Genomic DNA, 18,560 nt, shown 5'->3' with positions numbered 1-18,560 from the left:
ACCGATACATTATTAGGTAGTAACTGTTACGACTTCATTATTTAGGCGCTTGAACTGTTTCTAACCGGTCCGGAGATGCAGAGTCACCGTTATTTTGGACTAAATTTCGGCATCGATTTTTATTGTTATTGTTCTAAATGCGGTATCCCAAAGATACCACAATTCCTTATCTATTATACACATGGTTTTACCATCATTATTTGAAAGGTGTTTTGCTGCGGACGAATTTGTAATCTCTCTGGACTTGCTTATACCAGCACAAGATATAAAAGCGCATTGGAAAGAAAAAATGTTCTCTGATCTTGATTATTATGTTAGAAGGGAAGGTAGGAGTAAGGGATGAAATACTGTGATATTTTTTATAGTAATACCAGAAAACCGTGGTTTCACGATGTACAATTAGATAGAAGACAAATAGTTATAATCAATAGGCTGCGTTCCGGACATACTTCTCTAAATCAAAGCTTATTTAATCACCACATAGTTGGAATCTCCGTTATGTTTGTGTAATGACTGCAATCAAACAGCGAATCATGTTTGTTGGCAATGTTTTCTATTCGATGATGAAAGACAACAGCTCCTCAGGAGTTAAAGAGGCATAAGTTTATAGTCCTTATAGTATTGAGCAATTTTATATACAATGAACTTAGGTGCTATTACAGCGTTAACTAACTTTCTAGGAACGATTAAAATCGCAGTCTAATAATGAGACTTATGCAAAGAATTTATAAGTAATGATATGGTTGTGTACTGAATGAGTTTTGTATTCTTCGATAATCTTTGAATTTCATAGTTATTGAGGTGGTTATTGTTATTACAACATATGTGCGAGAGGTTAAGAGTTCATATCACTCATGTCTTTCTTAAGAGTTTAAGAAATGTTTTTTCCCCAATTTTGTAAAGGGCGGGCAATATGGGGTAGTTCCCAGCGCCATATGTATTTATATTTTGTTTTAATAAAAAAAAAAAAACCAGTCCAACGGTAAAACTAAAGGAGACGGGTCCTCCTCACCGATTTTCTTCTAACTTTGTAGAAATGTATATTTTGGTCCTAAAAAAGATTGCGAGAAGGAAAATCGTCGCTCTCAAGTAGAACCAAAGTTAGAACGTACTGAAAAATGAGTTTCGAGGTTAGGGAATCTGTCATACCGGCGGTGTACAAGGACAGCGCAGAGTGACCGGGCATGCGTATATTCTCTGCTTTAATGATTAGAACAAAAGCTTTTTTCTATTCATTCTTTTTTATTATACTCTAAAGTCACTTGGAAAAGATTCATTATATCCTTTATTTTATTTCCATTGTCAATAACCACGATTTTTAAAGAGATGTTGGATCTCAATTTTAATCAATAAACAAATCTTAAAATTAAATATATTCTTTTGCAGTTTTACTTGTGATTAAAGCAGAGAATAATTTCTATTTAACTGTGACTTTGATTTGGTTAAAGCAGAGAAAACTGTGCATTTAACTATTTGTGCTTTTGGTTATTTACTTTAACGATTCGATTTATATTAACAATTCACTGCTTTAACAATTTTATGTAATATACATGCATAACAACGCGCATGCTCGGTCAGTGGTGCACTACGCCCGTAGACCGCCGGTATGACAGATTTCCTAACCTCGAAACTGTCATTTTTCAGTAAGCTGTAACTTTGGTTCTACTCGAGAGCGACGATTTTCCTTCTCGCAATCTTTTTTTACGACCAAAATATACGTTTCTACAAAGTTAGAAGGAAATCGGTGAGGAGGACCCGTCTCCTTCAGTTTACCAGTCCAACTCCCTCTAGCTCTCCCTTGAAGGGTTTAGCGGGGCCGATAACCGTCGTTTTCTGAATGTAGGTTATTTTTGTACTTGCCATAGCTGCACGTGGAACGTTACTGTGTAATAATATCTGTAAAATTGTAGATTTTACAAAAAGAATACAGCTTTAATAAGTTGGATAATGTATCGATTTGATGCCTTATGCGAATGAGCACAGCACCTTGAGTTGTAATATTCCACTACGCCAAAAAACTTTACGAGAACAAACTAGCTGAGAAGGCAGTTTCTGTATAAATTCTTCGATTTTCAAGAGAGAGAGTTAAGTGTAAGTATGACAATAATATTTTGCCTATTTATATGTTTCTTTACATTTTTATAAACTATATTTCATGTTATTTGTTACAATTCATGATAATCATTTGTACAGATTGTAAGAATGGTAAGGCATAACAATCAACTACCGGATAATCTTCCGCAACTGCAGAACCTTATCAAACGTGATTCAGAATCCTACAAAGAAGAGGTAGGTTTTTAGTTTGATAATAAAATAATTGGTTGCAGTAATGTGCAGTTTTTTTACACATTATATTTTATAAACTATATTTTTATGAATCTGTGGGTACGGTCCAGGTCTCGCTACAAATGCTTTGGAAGCGTAGTCTATCTTATTACTCATTCAATGTAGAACAAAGATAGACTACGCTTCCAAGCATTTGTAGCGAGACCTGGACCATACCCAGAATCATACTTTTATGTAAGAAACAAAGAGATATCAATATTGAAAAATTAAATATATTTGCTTGTAGTTTCTCCAGCAACAACAGCACTACAAATCTACTCTAGAAGTCTTTTGCTTGGAACCCACACAGTATAACAAAAGTCTCGATGATTTGGTAATCTTCCTGGCCCAGGTTAGCATGCATTAAGTTATAAAAGTGATAAGAGCATACTCTACTTGCTTAACAAATATAATACACTAATAATTTATCAAGTTCTTGCGCGTTATTCTTAAAGCTGTACGATACATAACTGAAATTGGAGACCAATTGTACTTCGTTATTGTTTCTTGAGTAATACTTTAAGCTTTAAAAATGGAAAAATATTTGGAAGAAGTAAGGAATAATATTAAATGCCGGGAGAAAGTTATAGCTCAGCTGTACTCTTTAATCGGTGCAGCGAACGAACCAATGCCAGAGAGCATATTTGTGTACGGTCATACGGCTACTGGAAAGTCACTAGTTATAGAAAGTTTGCTCAAACATTTAAACTATAATGCCAGCTATATTAATTGTATGGAGCATTTAGGCAGTAAGCACATGTATAATTATATGTTGGCCGATTTGACTGCGTCTATTAACGAACCGAGCAGTGATGTTCTGTCGAACTACAGCTGCGACAATATCATGGACTTTATACTTGCGCTTAAGAAAATTTTGCACAGCGATCAACGTCCGATCGTGTTAGTATTTGACAAATGTCATAGGATAAGGAATTTCGATGTAACTTTTCTGCCAGCCGTCTTGAGGCTCAGGGAATTATCCAATGTTAATATATGTACAATCTTTATAAGCGAGATTACGTGGGACAAATTTAATACTAAAATAGGTACATTGAACCCTATAAGGATTTACTTTCCACAGTACACCAAGGAAGAATTGGCTCAATTGTTGTTATTGGACAAACTAGCGAAATATGATACGGATTTTTATAAGAATTATTTGAATCTCTTCCTCTCTGTGTTCTTCCGATTTTGTAGAGATCTAAATGAGCTTCGACACATGGCCAAAGTCAATTTTGCCAAATATGTGGAACCCATAGAAAGTAAACAAATTGATCCAGACAATGTTACTGCTCTGTGGCGAAATATCTCTGCTACTTTGAGGTCTAATCTCGAAGTGATTTATCTCCGAGTTTCTGCCGGCGATTTTTCGCAACCTGATTATCAGATATCTCGAGAAATTGAATCGACGACGAAGTTAGCTCTGAGTTTCGAGCTACCGTTTTACGCAAAGTATATGTTGATTGCTGCATATCTAGCTTCGCACAGTCCAGTAAAATATGATCAACATATTTTTATGAAACAGAGTAGCAAGAAAAAGAAAAAGATCAGATCGATTAAGAAGGCGACAGAAATAGACTTGAAGAAAAAAACTCGAATTTTCACTGTCTCGAGAATGCTCGCGATCTTTTGCGCTATTCTTGACGAAAAAGTAGATATTAATGCTAATATACTCGCTCAAATATCTACCATGTGCCAACTCGGTTTACTAACCGTCGCTGGTGATCACAGCTTGCAGTTAGATGAGCCAAAATTCAAGTGTTGCACAAGTTATGATTTCGTTGCGGTCGTAGCTAAGACTGTTGGTTTTGATCTTAAAAATTATTTGAGCATGAGTATAGATTGAAAATACTTCATACATTTATGTACAATTTGCCACGTCCATTTTTAGTTTTAGTTTTATATGTGCTTACGTCCATCTACACGTAAAGCTTTTATTATATAAATACTTCGTAAAAGTTCTAGAATTTTTAATAAGAAAAACTAATAACTAAAAAAAGTATAAAAGTATTTTTATATTTAACATAAAAATTTATTTATTTTAGCATAATCAAGATATGTACATAATAATTTGTGGAAATCGATTTATTGTAGAGATTTAAGATATCAAAAAGTATTGTAATTTGTTGTGTGTCGTAATACTGTATATCCATTTTCAAAATAATTTTGTTAACTGTTATAAGCAATTATTAAGCAGTAATACAATTACCAATTGTGTATTTAGGTGTATAGCATACTTTATGACAAATATTGTACACATGATAACTATTAATTAAATATAATTATTATGCACACTTTTTTGAAAAATCATTCAATAAATTATGCATATACTAAACATTTGTCTACCTTTTTGTATATCATTACAGGTAGCCCATTGTTACCCAGATGATTTGAAAACATTTCCTCAAGAGATTGTTGATATATTACAGACTCATAATACCCTATTAGACAATGAAATGCGAATGGTAAGCATTAATTGCATTATAATGTTACATTACGGCAGTAAATATAATCGCGTGCACATACATAAATTATTATAATATTTCTTACAGACATTTTGCAAAGCATTGATCCAGTTGCGCAACAAATCCCTTTTAGAACCTACTGCACTCCTCAGTTTATTTTTTGAACTTTTAAAATGCCAGGATAAAGCTTTGAGACAATTTCTTCAAACACACATTGTTACAGACATCAAGAATATGAATGCAAAGCATAAGAACACTAAAGTCAATACGGTTTTACAAAATTTTATGTTCTCTATGCTAAAAAGTCCTAATACTAAAGCTGCAAAGATGTCCGCCGACATTATGATAGAATTGTATAATAAAAACGTCTGGAATGATGTCAAGACTGTTAATGTTATAGCAACTGGTTGTTTTTCTAAGATAACGAAAGTAGTAGTTGCTTGCTTAAAATTCTTTTTGGGGACTGATCCGGAAGAAAAGGGCAGTGATGACAGTGATTCGGATGATGAGCCAAACATGAAGGAAATTATGATGGCTAATAAAGTCAATAAAAAAACAAAGAAGCGATCCAAACAGTTGCAGAAAGCTAAACAGTTGTATGTAGTAAGTTGAACTTAATTATTTATCAATAATTTCTCTCTATTAAAAATATCCACTATAATTTGTATCTTTAATATGTATTTCAGAAAGCAAAAAAGAAGAGATCTAAGGCACCACAATATAACTTTGCAGCATTGCACCTAATCCACGATCCTCAGGATTTTGCTGAAAAGCTGTTCAAGCAGTTGAACAAAAATAATGACCGATTTGAAGTTAAGCTAATGATTCTCGATGTTGTTTCTAGACTTATCGGTTTGCATAATTTGTTTCTTTTAAATTTTTACCCATACATACAGAGATTTCTCCATCCCCATCAGCGTGGTAAGTTTTATAACGTAATACATCATAACTATCTAACTATAATTTGCTTATTATCTAATTATTATTATAATACCATTAGTTATACAAACTATTAGTCTATTAGCATATTTTTGTTCTAAATTAATTCGGAAAAATCCTTTTTATCAAGATTGTATATATTCGTTTTTATTTTTTCCAGATGTTACCAAACTTTTACAGTTCATAGCTCAAGCTTCACATGAATTAGTACCACCCGAAACACTGGAATCCATCTTAAAGACCTTGGCAAACAATTTTATAACGGAAAGAAATTCTGCGGATGTGATAGCTATCGGGTAAAGAAATGTATTTTAATACATGCTTATAAACATATTCTCTCTCTCTTTCTCTTTCTCTCTTTCTCTTTCTCTCTTTCTCTTTCTCTCTTTCTGGGTTACCATTATTAATGTATAACTTTATTTATTCAGCTTAAATGCCGTACGTGAGATATGTACACGATGCCCATTGGCAATGAATGCAGATTTATTTCGCGATTTAGTAGAATATAAGCATTATAAGGAGCGCTCTGTAATGATGGCAGCACGCTCTTTAATTGGGACGTTCAGGCGCACAAATCCTGACTTGTTGTGTAAAAAAGACAAAGGCCGCCCTACAGAAGCCAACGTTATGATAAAAGCTCCGAAATATGGTGAAATTCAAGCAAATGAGTTCGTACCAGGTGCAGAAGTTTTGGTTGATCGACCTGCCGACAATACCGAGGAAGCTGATAATGATGATACTGATGAAGATAGTAGAGGCAGTGATGATGAAGTGAGTAGAGATATATCCAAAAAAATATTTTATTATTTTTGTTATTATTTCACTAGAAAAATCGACTTATATATTTGAATATAGGACGATGATGAATGGGTCGATGTAAATCACAGTAGTGAAGAAGAAATCGATGATGATGAGTCGGTAACCGATAGAGACGGAACGGCGGAATCAGATAGTGATGATGAGGAGGAGGAGGATGTAACGTTATCCCCTAGCGAGACTAATGAAGCAGAGAATAATTGCAAAACGAATAGCGAGAAAGGGGATGCAAACAAAGTTTCACAAAAGCAAGGCGTTTTAACGAAGCAACAAAAGAAAAAACAAAAGTTAGAGAAAAAATGAAACTTAAATTGGAGCAAAAGGAGGAATTCACGGCTGAGAGAAAAACAAAAGCGTCCGTGATATCTGCCGAACGATTACTTACCGACAAGGATTTCCGAAAAATTGATGTTGCATTGGCGAAGCAGCAAATAACGTTTGCTAAGCATGGCGTTAAAAGGACGCGCGATCAAGTCGAAAAGGATCAGAACTCGGGAGAACTGGTAAAACTTAGCGATATAGAGAATATACATAAGAAGCGCAGGCACGATAAAGCTGCTCGAGTGAAGTCTGTAAAGGTATGTACAAACAATTATTTTTTAACATTACGTTATGCCTGCCTGTTTAACTAGAACATTACTGACTTTGTAGAAGGGACAAGAAGAAAGGGATAAATTCGGTTTTAAAGACGGACGAAGAAACCCAATGTGCAGTAAGACGAATCGCGAGAAGAGGAAAGGGAAAGCATTCTCAATGGTGAAACAGAAATTAAAAATGAAGGTGAAACGATCCTTCAGAGAGAAACAAATAGCCCTCAAGAAACATTTGTTACAGCGAAAGAAGATGAAATGATAATATTCAAGTTTTAAGTATATTTTAATTAAACAAATTGTGGCTAAAGTATTAGGAGTGTGATTTAGTTTTGAGGGTTTTGCAACAGATGGCTGTAGTGTCAGTTTGTTCCAATAGCTGTTTCCGATAACTGTTCTTTCTTACAGTCTTGACATTATCCATGACATTTAGTAGCATTATAGCAATAGATGCAATAACAGTCGTGTTTATTGTTTATATCATCGTAAAAATGCAACTTCCGAAACAGCATTTTCGACATGCGTTGCTTTTGTTTTTTAATCAAAAGAAAACTGCCGCTGAGGGTTATAGAATTCTTGTGGAAACTTATGGTGATTCTGCCCCATCAATTAAGACGTGTGAATACTGGTTTAGACGCTTTAAAAGTCGTGATACTGATGTAAAGGACAAAGAACGCTCGGGACAACCAAGAAAGCTTGAAAATGCAGATTTGCAAGCATTATTGCACGAAAATCCAACACGATCCACTTCAGAACTTGCCAGAGCATTAAATGTTGATCGTACAACAGTTACCAAACATTTACATGAAATGGGAAAAATTCAGAAAGAAGGGAAATGGGTTCGACATGAATTATCGGAAAGTGCCATTTGAACATTTGCATTTCGTTGATCGCCAGGCAAAAAAAGAAGAGTCCTTTGTCTCGGATTGTTACTGGGGATGAAAAGTGGATCTGTTTTGATAATCCGAAACGCAGAAAATCATGGGTGGATCCAGGCGAACCATCAACATCCACTCCGAGACGCAATATTCACGGTTGAAAAGTAATGCTCTGTATTTGGTGGGATAGTGTACTATGAGCTGTTAAATCCGCATGAGACTGTCACGGCTGATCGTTATCGACACCAATTGTACAAGTTGAAGCAAGCATTGGACCAAAAACGACCACCAATTGCGAGTAAACGACGGAAAGTGATTCTTCTTCGTGACAACGCTCGACCTCACGTTGCGTTATCAGTGAAACAAACACTATTAGAGCTTGAATGGCAAGTCTTTCTCCGGACATTGCTCCATGCGATTATTATTTGTTCCGGTCGATGCAACACGCTTTAGAGGATACACACTTTGATAATTTCGAAGAAGTGCGAAAATTCGTCGACGAATGGATCAACTGAAAAGAAGAGTCATTTTATCGTGGTGGAATCCATCTCTTGCCAGAGCATTAAATGTTGATCGTACAACAGTTGCCAAACATTTACATGAAATGGGAAAAATTCAGAAAGAAGGGAAATGGGTTCGACATCAATTATCGGAAAGTGCCATTTGAACATTTGCATTTCGTTGATCGGCAGGCAAAAAAAGAAGGTCTTTGTCTCGGATTGTTACTGGGGATGAAAAGTGGATCTATTTTGATAATCCCAAACGCGAAAATCATGGGTGGATCCAGGCGAACCATCAACATCCACTCCGAGACGCAATATTCACGGTTCAAAAGTAATGCTCTGTATTTGGTGGGATAGTGTACTATGAGCTGTTAAATCCGCACGAGACTGTCACGGCTGATCGTTATCGACACCAATTGTACAAGTTGAAGCAAGCATTGGACCAAAAACGACCACCAATTGCGAGTAAACGACGGAAAGTGATTCTTCTTCGTGACAACGCTCGACCTCACGTTGCGTTATCAGTGAAACAAAACACTATTAGAGCTTGAATGGCAAGTCTTCTCCGGACATTGCTCCATGCGATTATTATTTGTTCCGGTCGATGCAACACGCTTTAGAGGATACACACTTTGATAATTTGGAAGAAGTGCGAAAATTCGTCGACGAATGGATCAACTGAAAAGAAGAGTGATTTTATCGTGGTGGAATCCATCTCTTGCCAGAGCATTAAATGTTGATCGTACAACAGTTACCAAACATTTACATGAAATGGGAAAAATTCAGAAAGAAGGGAAATGGGTTCGACATCAATTATCGGAAAGTGCCATTGCGAACCGGTTGAACATTTGCATTTCGTTGATCGCCAGGCAAAAAAAGAAGAGTCTTTTGTCTCGGATTGTTACTGGGGATGAAAAGTGGATCTATTTTGATAATCCCAAACGCAGAAAATCATGGGTGGATCCAGGCGAACCATCAACATCCACTCCGAGACGCAATATTCACGGTTGAAAAGTAATGCTCTGTATTTGGTGGGATAGTGTACTATGAGCTGTTAAATCCGCACGAGACTGTCACGGCTGATCGTTATCGACACCAATTGTACAAGTTGAAGCAAGCATTGGACCAAAAACCACCACCAATTGCGAGTAAACGACGGAAAGTGATTCTTCTTCGTGACAACGCTCGACCTCACGTTGCGTTATCAGTGAAACAAACACTATTAGAGCTTGAATGGCAAGTCTTCTCCGGACATTGCTCCATGCGATTATTATTTGTTCCGGTCGATGCAACACGCTTTAGAGGATACACACTTTGATAATTGGAAGAAGTGCGAAAATTCGTCGACGAATGGATCAACTGAAAAGAAGAGTGATTTTATCGTGGTGGAATCCATCTCTTGCCAGAGCATTAAATGTTGATCGTACAACAGTTACCAAACATTTACATGAAATGGGAAAAATTCAGAAAGAAGGGAAATGGGTTCGACATCAATTATCGGAAAGTGCCATTGCGAACCGGTTGAACATTTGCATTTCGTTGATCGCCAGGCAAAAAAGAAGAGTCTTTTGTCTCGGTTGTTACTGGGGATGAAAAGTAGATCTATTTTGATAATCCCAAACACGGAAAATCATGGGTAGATCCAGGCGAACCATGAACATCTACTCCGAGACGCAATATTCACGGTTGAAAAGTAATGCTCTGTATTTGGTGGGATAGTGTACTATGAGCTGTTAAATCCGCACGAGACTGTCACGGCTGATGGTTATCGACACCAATTGTACAAGTTGAAGCAAGCATTGGACCAAAAACGACCACCAATTGCGAGCAAACGACGGAAAGTGATTCTTCTTCATGACAACGCTCGACCTCACGTTGCGTTATCAGTGAAACAAACACTATTAGAGCTTGAATGGCAAGTCTTCTCCGGACATTGCTCCATGCGATTATTATTTGTTCCGGTCGATGCAACACGCTTTAGAGGATACACACTTTGATAATTTGAAGAAGTGCGAAAATTCGTCGACGAATGGATCAACTGAAAAGAAGAGTGATTTTATCGTGGTGGAATCCATCTCTTGCCAGAGCATTAAATGTTGATCGTACAACAGTTGCCAAACATTTACATGAAATGGGAAAAATTCAGAAAGAAGGGAAATGGGTTCGACATCAATTATCGGAAAGTGCCATTTGAACATTTGCATTTCGTTGATCGGCAGGCAAAAAAAGAAGGGTCGTTTGTCTCGGATTGTTACTGGGGATGAAAAGTAGATCTATTTTGATAATCCCAAACGCGGAAAATCATGGGTGGATCCAGACGAACCATCAACATCCACTCCGAGACGCAATATTCACGGTTCAAAAGTAATGCTCTGTATTCGGTGGGATAGTGTACTATGAGCTGTTAAATCCGCACGAGACTGTCACGGCTGATCGTTATCGACACCAATTGTACAAGTTGAAGCAAGCATTGGACCAAAAACGACCACCAATTGCGAGTAAACGACGGAAAGTGATTCTTCTTCGTGACAACGCTCGACCTCACGTTGCGTTATCAGTGAAACAAACACTATTAGAGCTTGAATGGCAAGTCTTCTCCGGACATTGCTCCATGCGATTATTATTTGTTCCGGTCGATGCAACACGCTTTAGAGGATACACACTTTGATAATTTGGAAGAAGTGCGAAAATTCGTCGACGAATGGATCGACTCAAAAGAAGTCATTTTATCGTGGTGGAATCCATCTCTTGCCAGAGCATTAAATGTTGATCGTACAACAGTTACCAAACATTTACATGAAATGGGAAAAATTCAGAAAGAAGGGAAATGGGTTCGACATCAATTATCGGAAAGTGCCATTGCGAACCGGTTGAACATTTGCATTTCGTTGATCGCCAGGCAAAAAAAGAAGGGTCTTTTGTCTCGGATTGTTACTGGGGATGAAAAGTGGATCTATTTTGATAATCCCAAACGCAGAAAATCATGGGTGGATCCAGGCGAACCATCAACATCCACTCCGAGACGCAATATTCACGGTTGAAAAGTAATGCTCTGTATTTGGTGGGATAGTGTACTATGAGCTGTTAAATCCGCACGAGACTGTCACGGCTGATGGTTATCGACACCAATTGTACAAGTTGAAGCAAGCATTGGACGAAAAACGACCACCAATTGCGAGTAAACGACGGAAAGTGATTCTTCTTCGTGACAACGCTCGACCTCACGTTGCGTTATCAGTGAAACAAACACTATTAGAGCTTGAATGGCAAGTCTTCTCCGGACATTGCTCCATGCGATTATTATTTGTTCCGGTCGATGCAACACGCTTTAGAGGATACACACTTTGATAATTTGGAAGAAGTGCGAAAATTCGTCGACGAATGGATCAACTGAAAAGAAGAGTCATTTTATCGTGGTGGAATCCATCTCTTGCCAGAGCATTAAATGTTGATCGTACAACAGTTGCCAAACATTTACATGAAATGGGAAAAATTCAGAAAGAAGGGAAATGGGTTCGACATCAATTATCGGAAAGTGCCATTGCGAACCGGTTGAACATTTGCATTTCGTTGATCGCCAGGCAAAAAAAGAAGGGTCTTTTGTCTCGGATTATTACTGGGGATGAAAAGTGGATCTATTTTGATAATCCCAAACACAGAAAATCATGGGTGGATCCAGGCGAACCATCAACATCCACTCCGAGACGCAATATTCACGGTTGAAAAGTAATGCTCTGTATTTGGTGGGATAGTGTACTATGAGCTGTTAAATCCGCACGAGACTGTCACGGCTGATGGTTATCGACACCAATTGTACAAGTTGAAGCAAGCATTGGACCAAAAACGACCACCAATTGCGAGTAATCGACGGAAAGTGATTCTTCTTCGTGACAACGCTCGACCTCACGTTGCGTTATCAGTGAAACAAACACTATTAGAGCTTGAATGGCAAGTCTTCTCCGGACATTGCTCCATGCGATTATTATTTGTTCCGGTCGATGCAACACGCTTTAGAGGATACACACTTTGATAAGTTGGAAGAAGTGCGAAAATTCGTCGACGAATGGATCAACTGAAAAGAAGAGTGATTTTATCGTGGTGGAATCCATCTCTTGCCAGAAAGATGGAAAAAAGTTATAGAAAACGAAGGAAAATATTTTGATGAAGGTGTTCATTCATTATCATATTGAAATACATGCGTTTTTGAGCAAAAAAACCCTCAAAACTAAATCACACCCCTAATAATTATTAACATGGTTCGCACAAGGTTGTTGTGCACAATCGCTAATAACTGAAATGAATCATCGTGCCCTATCGCGACGCATGTTTCTGCTGACCATGAAACTATACGTCGGTTTATCCATTATTCCCTTTCCATTATGGTATTATCGTGCTTCGTCATTTTGTTCACTTAATGCGGTCAAAAGTCTTTAGTAAGGCCGGCTTGATTTATGACGGAAGGGCATTAAAGTCGCCCTTGGGTTCGGACGTCGCGTCATAACGCAAGTGGACCTCTTTGAACACGGAACATGGTCTCGTCTAATTGAAATCTAATTGGGGAATGTGATTTAGCTCTCCTGAGCGTCGTTCAACCGCACACCGAGAGCGTAATCGTGCCAACGTGAATGACGTGTCGATGCCGAGTTCTTTTACTTGACGCGTTTTCGAAACAAAAAACAAAAACGTGGATGGATGGATTAAAAAAAAATATTGAGCACTCTCGAGTTGGCCACAGATAATCTGCTGTCTTTATATTCGAACTTTTTACTATCGGAACGCGACAGCGACGAATCCCTGCGCGAGAAACGACTTGAGAGTGCTCATCATTTTCAAATAATCACGGAAGAGATACGATGAGAGACAAACGGCAGCATGATATCCATCAGATTTTCTTTCTTTTTTTTCGAGTGGTCTGGTTTACTTGATCCTCCATTCTCCGTTTCCCGCATCCCTCGACGCCCCGCGAGTTCCTACCGGCCTGGTGGTGAGACGCATTATTCTGCTCGCTGGCTCATAAAACGCGCCGTAAAACTGAAGAAATTAAAAGTTTGAAATGCGCGTATCTGAAACGAGTGCTCGAGTGATATAGCACACGACTCGCCTGATTTGCCTCCGCTCGACTCGCGCACGAAAATTCGTGTTTAGAGCGTGAACTTTTTACGCGAACCTCAGGAACAAAGTTTCATTAATAACGGCTCTAGAAATATAAAAATTGACTCCCGTCGAGTACCAATAATCATTGTAAATGCTGATATTTGAGAGATTATTACAGCTTTACCACAAATCTATTCTACATCCATCGTATACAACATAGCTTCACCACGTGTCTACAATTCTACACGTATTTCATTGTCGTCATATTTCCTTCATTATTATCTATTTTTCGTTGTATTCGCCTGTCGCCTATCGTCCATCGCGCGTGAATCGTGCATCGCCGTATCCTGTATCGCACACGACGGCGACGACGTATGATGTATGGGGTATCATGTATCACCGAGGAGAGCAACGCAGTCCGTTACGAGATGGGAACGACTTCGCTAGAGCGGCGCGATCGACGTTGCTAAATGCAATTTATAGGAAACTTTTATGGAATGGCGCCATAAAGGGAAGTGGGTCAGAGCTTCTTCCGACTGTAAAGATACGCTGGGTGGTGCAATAGCGTTTTGCGATATAAGAAGGCCACGGTGAACATCCGCGGGTGAACGCGGGCGATAAGAAAACGATCGTTGTCGTTCGATACATCGAACGGTCGTTGTACCGGCGTTTTTCCAATTTCGCCGCACTTCGCGAGGATTAATGCGGGCGTGTGTTTGCCGGTAGCATGGCCGAACAAATAAAGAAGCGGCATAATAATCGCGTGATTTAAGTAGAGTTAATATTGAACGATGCTTGCGGAAGAGGCGCTATTGACTTATGAAATTTTCTTCGCTTATTCGTCATATTATACATCTCTCAGGGCTTCTGTTTGCACGAACTTTCGTGTATTGAGAAGCGTGTTCTCGAATCCGGAAAGTTTGCAAACTACATATCACGCCCAACGCGCTCTCCATCTCGCTCTGTTTCCCGGCGCTTATCCCGCCCTTCTCCTCTTCTTTCTTATCTTCCCGCGTCTCGAGTTTCCTTTTATCAAATGGTACAATTTATTCTGCTTTTCGTAGCTGTCTGACTCTGTCTTTATCCACGGATCAATAAACGAAAGGAAGTATAATAAATGCAAACAAGATCGCAGAATACCGGGTGTCCCCGGGTGAAAGACGTGCGGAGAGAATCTTGTGGAAAGCGCGCGCGGTCGATTCCACACGAATTCGCGTTCTTCTTATTTTTAATAACGTCTTGTGATATATTTTTTTCCGGGTTTTTTTCCTCCTCATAGTTGTTCACGCTGCACGCTGCGTATTTTATTACGAGAACGGTGAAAATCGCTTACGAAAGTTACTTCGTGGATTGGAATTTTATTCTACTGTTTCGCATCCTCAGCGATATTTGCATCTCGTTTATTGATTCCTGTTATCTTTCATGCTGTGTTAGTTCTCCAGAGATTTACGTTACATATGAAATATATGCGCATACATATCTTCCTTGGTATCTTCCTCCGCTCTCCCGGCAATACATTCTCATTTTGTTTTTATTTAATTTACCACGGAACTATATGATTTAACCCGATATATTACCGCGACGTTCCTTCTTATCCTTAGCGCTCGTTTGTTATTTATCATAATAAAAGCGAATGGACATTTCCTCTTTGACGGAGCAGCATCAAGCTAAGTATCGATCGGTCATTCAATTCGAATCGATGTCGTACGCTGTTTCCTTGGCGATCATGTATGAACTGGATGGACGAGTGGCATCGAAACTCTGATGAGGCATTCGAATTGCAGAAACAGACTCGTAAATCAGGTTATAACTGTCTCCCGATATCCGATTGTTTTGTCGGTATTTACAAGTGTAATTGTGGCTTATAAATCATGAAAAAAGAGGCGGCCATAAATTTCGCAGGCAACTAGCGACGACGACAAGGGCACATCAATTCATCAAAGAACTCGCCAGGATTTTAAATGAAAAAAAGGAAACGTGGAAAGGAAAACAATGTGGCATGGAGCAACGTATCGATCTTGTAGAAAGAGAGAGAGAGAGGAAGGGAGGGGAAGTTGCTACCTCTGACAAAAGAAAACACATAATACCTCATCGCGGAAACATAAAAACAGTAAAGTAGGGAAAATTCCTAGTGGATATCGATCGTTCTTAGTTTAGTCCACTTGCAACGGTTAACAGGCACGAATTTTTGCGACTAAAAATCGACACTCATTACCATCATTATGTGTCATTTGGTAATGCGCTAAAGCGCATCGTAAAACGCATAATTCTCGATCGAGACTCCGCGCAAGCTTGCCGCGGCGCTTTCCGTGCGAGCAGCTAATGACTTTTAACCGATATTCTCAAACTCGTAATATGCTCAGTGCAAGAATATTGCGCACGAGCACCCTGCGATTTTCTGCTTCCTTCCAGTCCCGACAAGTTACGATGGTTTCGCGGAGCGAGAACTATTGGGTTGGCCAAAAAGTAATTGCGTTTTTTTCCAATAGATGGACATACATGTCTTGAAATGTAACTAACTTCATTCTAAACCGCAAATTCATTATGTAGGTTAACAACTCACAGTTCCAGCTTGTTTTACAAAAAGAAAGTACACCATTTCGTTAACAATTGTTTCTTTGCCGTCGATTTCAAAATGGAAAATCAAAAAGAACATTTTCCTCATATTTTGTTTTATTACTTCCGAAAAGGGAAAAACGCTGTGCAAGCTCATAAAAAGTTATGTCATGTATATGGCGAAGGTGCTTTAAAACTGCGGCAGTGTCAAAATTGGTTTACTAAATTTCGATCTGCAGATTTTAATGTGAAAAATGCACCACGCTTAGGAAGGCCAATCGAAATTGATGATGACAAAATAAAGGCACTGATCGATTCCAAACGGCGTTTAACGACACGAGAGATTGCTGAGAATCTTAACATATCGAAATCGAGTGTTGAAAACCATTCAAAACGACTTGGATACATTAGTAAGCTCGATATTTGGGTAGCACATGAGCTCAAAGAAATTCATCTCACTAAGCGTATTGACATCTGCGATTCTCTTTTGAAACGTGAGGAAAATGATCCATTTTTGAAACGGATGATAACAGGCGACGAAAAATCGATCGTCTACAACAACGTCAAACGAAAAAGATGGTGGAGCAAGCGTGATGAACCTGCTGAAAGCACTTGAAAAGCAGATATTCACCAAAGAAAGATTATGCTGTCAGTCTGGTGGGACTGTGTATTTTGAGCTGCTTGCAAGGAATCAAACCATTCATTCAGACGTATACTGTCGTCAACTGGATAAATTAAATGATGCCATCAAACAGAAACGTCGAGAATTGGTGAATCGCAAAGGTGTTGTGTTTCACCATGATAACGCTAGACCACGTACAAGTTTGGTCACTCGTGAAAAATTGTTGCAGCTTGGATGGGATGTGTTACCACATCCACCATATTCGCCAGACCTGGCACCATCAGATTACCATTCGTTTCGTTCTTTGCAAAACGTCTTGAATGGTAAAACCTTTACTGCTGATGAGGATATGAAATCGTTGTTGGAATTGTTTTTTGCTGAAAAAGATAAGAACTTTTTTGAGCGCGGAATCATGAAGTTGCCTGAAAAATGGCAAAAGATAATCAAACAAAATGGACAATATATTGTTTCATAAAGTTTTTGTTTCCCATGAAAAATTCGCCTTTTATTTATATGAAAAAAACGCAATTACTTTTTGGCCAACCCAATATATGGCAAAGATGCTTTAAAACTGCGGCAGTGTCAAAATTGGTTTACTAAATTTCGATCTGCAGATTTTAATGTGAAAAATGCACCACGCTTAGGAAGGCCAATCGAAATTGATGATGACAAAATAAAGGCACTGATCGATTCCAAACGGCGTTTAACGACACGAGAGATTGCTGAGAATCTTAACATATCGAAATCGAGTGTTGAAAACCATTCAAAACGACTTGGATACATTAGTAAGCTCGATATTTGGGTAGCACATGAGCTCAAAGAAATTCATCTCACTAAGCGTATTGACATCTGCGATTCTCTTTTGAAACGTGAGGAAAATGATCCATTTTTGAAACGGATGATAACAGGCGACGAAAAATCGATCGTCTACAACAACGTCAAACGAAAAAGATGGTGGAGCAAGCGTGATGAACCTGCTGAAAGCACTTGAAAAGCAGATATTCACCAAAGAAAGATTATGCTGTCAGTCTGGTGGGACTTTAAAGGTATTGTGTATTTTGAGCTGCTTGCAAGGAATCAAACCATTCATTCAGACGTATACTGTCGTCGACTGGATTAATTAAATGATGCCATCAAACAGAAACGTCGAGAATTGGTGAATCGCAAAGGTGTTGTGTTTCACCATGATAACGCTAGACCACGTACAAGTTTGGTCACTCGTGAAAAATTGTTGCAGCTTGGATGGGACGTGTTACCACATCCACCATATTCGCCAGACCTGGCACCATCAGATTACCATTTGATTCGTTCTTTGCAAAACGTCTTAAATGGTAAAACCTTTACTGCTGATGAGGATATGAAATCGTTGTTGGAACTGTTTTTTGCTGAAAAAGATAAGAACTTTTTTGAGCGCGGAATCATGAAGTTGCCTGAAAAATGGCAAAAGATAATCAAACAAAATGGACAATATATTGTTTCATAAAGTTTTTGTTTCCCATGAAAAATTCGCCTTTTATTTATATGAAAAAAACGCAATTACTTTTTGGCCAACCCAATATATGGCGAAGATGCTTTAAAACTGCGGCAGTGTCAAAATTGGTTTACTAAATTTCGAACTCGAGATTGTAATGTGAAAGATGCACCACGCTCAGGAAGGCCAATCGAAATTGATGATGACAAAATAAAGGCACTGATCGATTCCAATCGGCGTTTAACGACACGAGAGATTGCTGAGAATCTTAACATATCGAAATCGAGTGTTGAAAACCATT

The 18,560-nt window shown here is 38.4% G+C and overlaps 2 protein-coding genes across 2 annotated transcripts; both read left to right on the top strand.

Moving 5' to 3' along the window:
• The first annotated feature begins 1,845 nt into the window (after positions 1–1,845).
• On the top strand, positions 1,846–7,446 carry LOC113563231 (protein SDA1 homolog). Its single transcript, XM_026974596.1, is given in 11 exon segments — positions 1,846–2,091; positions 2,194–2,289; positions 2,573–2,677; positions 4,692–4,790; positions 4,878–5,393; positions 5,477–5,711; positions 5,890–6,025; positions 6,158–6,500; positions 6,585–6,843; positions 6,846–7,123; positions 7,197–7,446. Coding segments are annotated over 10 exon segments (2,259 nt in total). The 5' UTR covers positions 1,846–2,091; positions 2,194–2,202; the 3' UTR covers positions 7,398–7,446.
• On the top strand, positions 2,677–4,619 carry LOC105277264 (origin recognition complex subunit 5). The gene has a single exon (XM_011335510.2). It carries the CDS (start codon positions 2,858–2,860, stop codon positions 4,169–4,171), a length of 1,314 nt encoding a protein of 437 aa, XP_011333812.1. The 5' UTR covers positions 2,677–2,857; the 3' UTR covers positions 4,172–4,619.
• Positions 7,447–18,560: the final 11,114 nt, after the last annotated feature.

Source organism: Ooceraea biroi, chromosome 13 (assembly GCF_003672135.1).
Source record: "Ooceraea biroi isolate clonal line C1 chromosome 13, Obir_v5.4, whole genome shotgun sequence".
Taxonomy (NCBI): Eukaryota; Metazoa; Arthropoda; class Insecta; order Hymenoptera; family Formicidae; genus Ooceraea; species Ooceraea biroi.
This window is presented reverse-complemented; position numbering and strand designations above follow the sequence as displayed.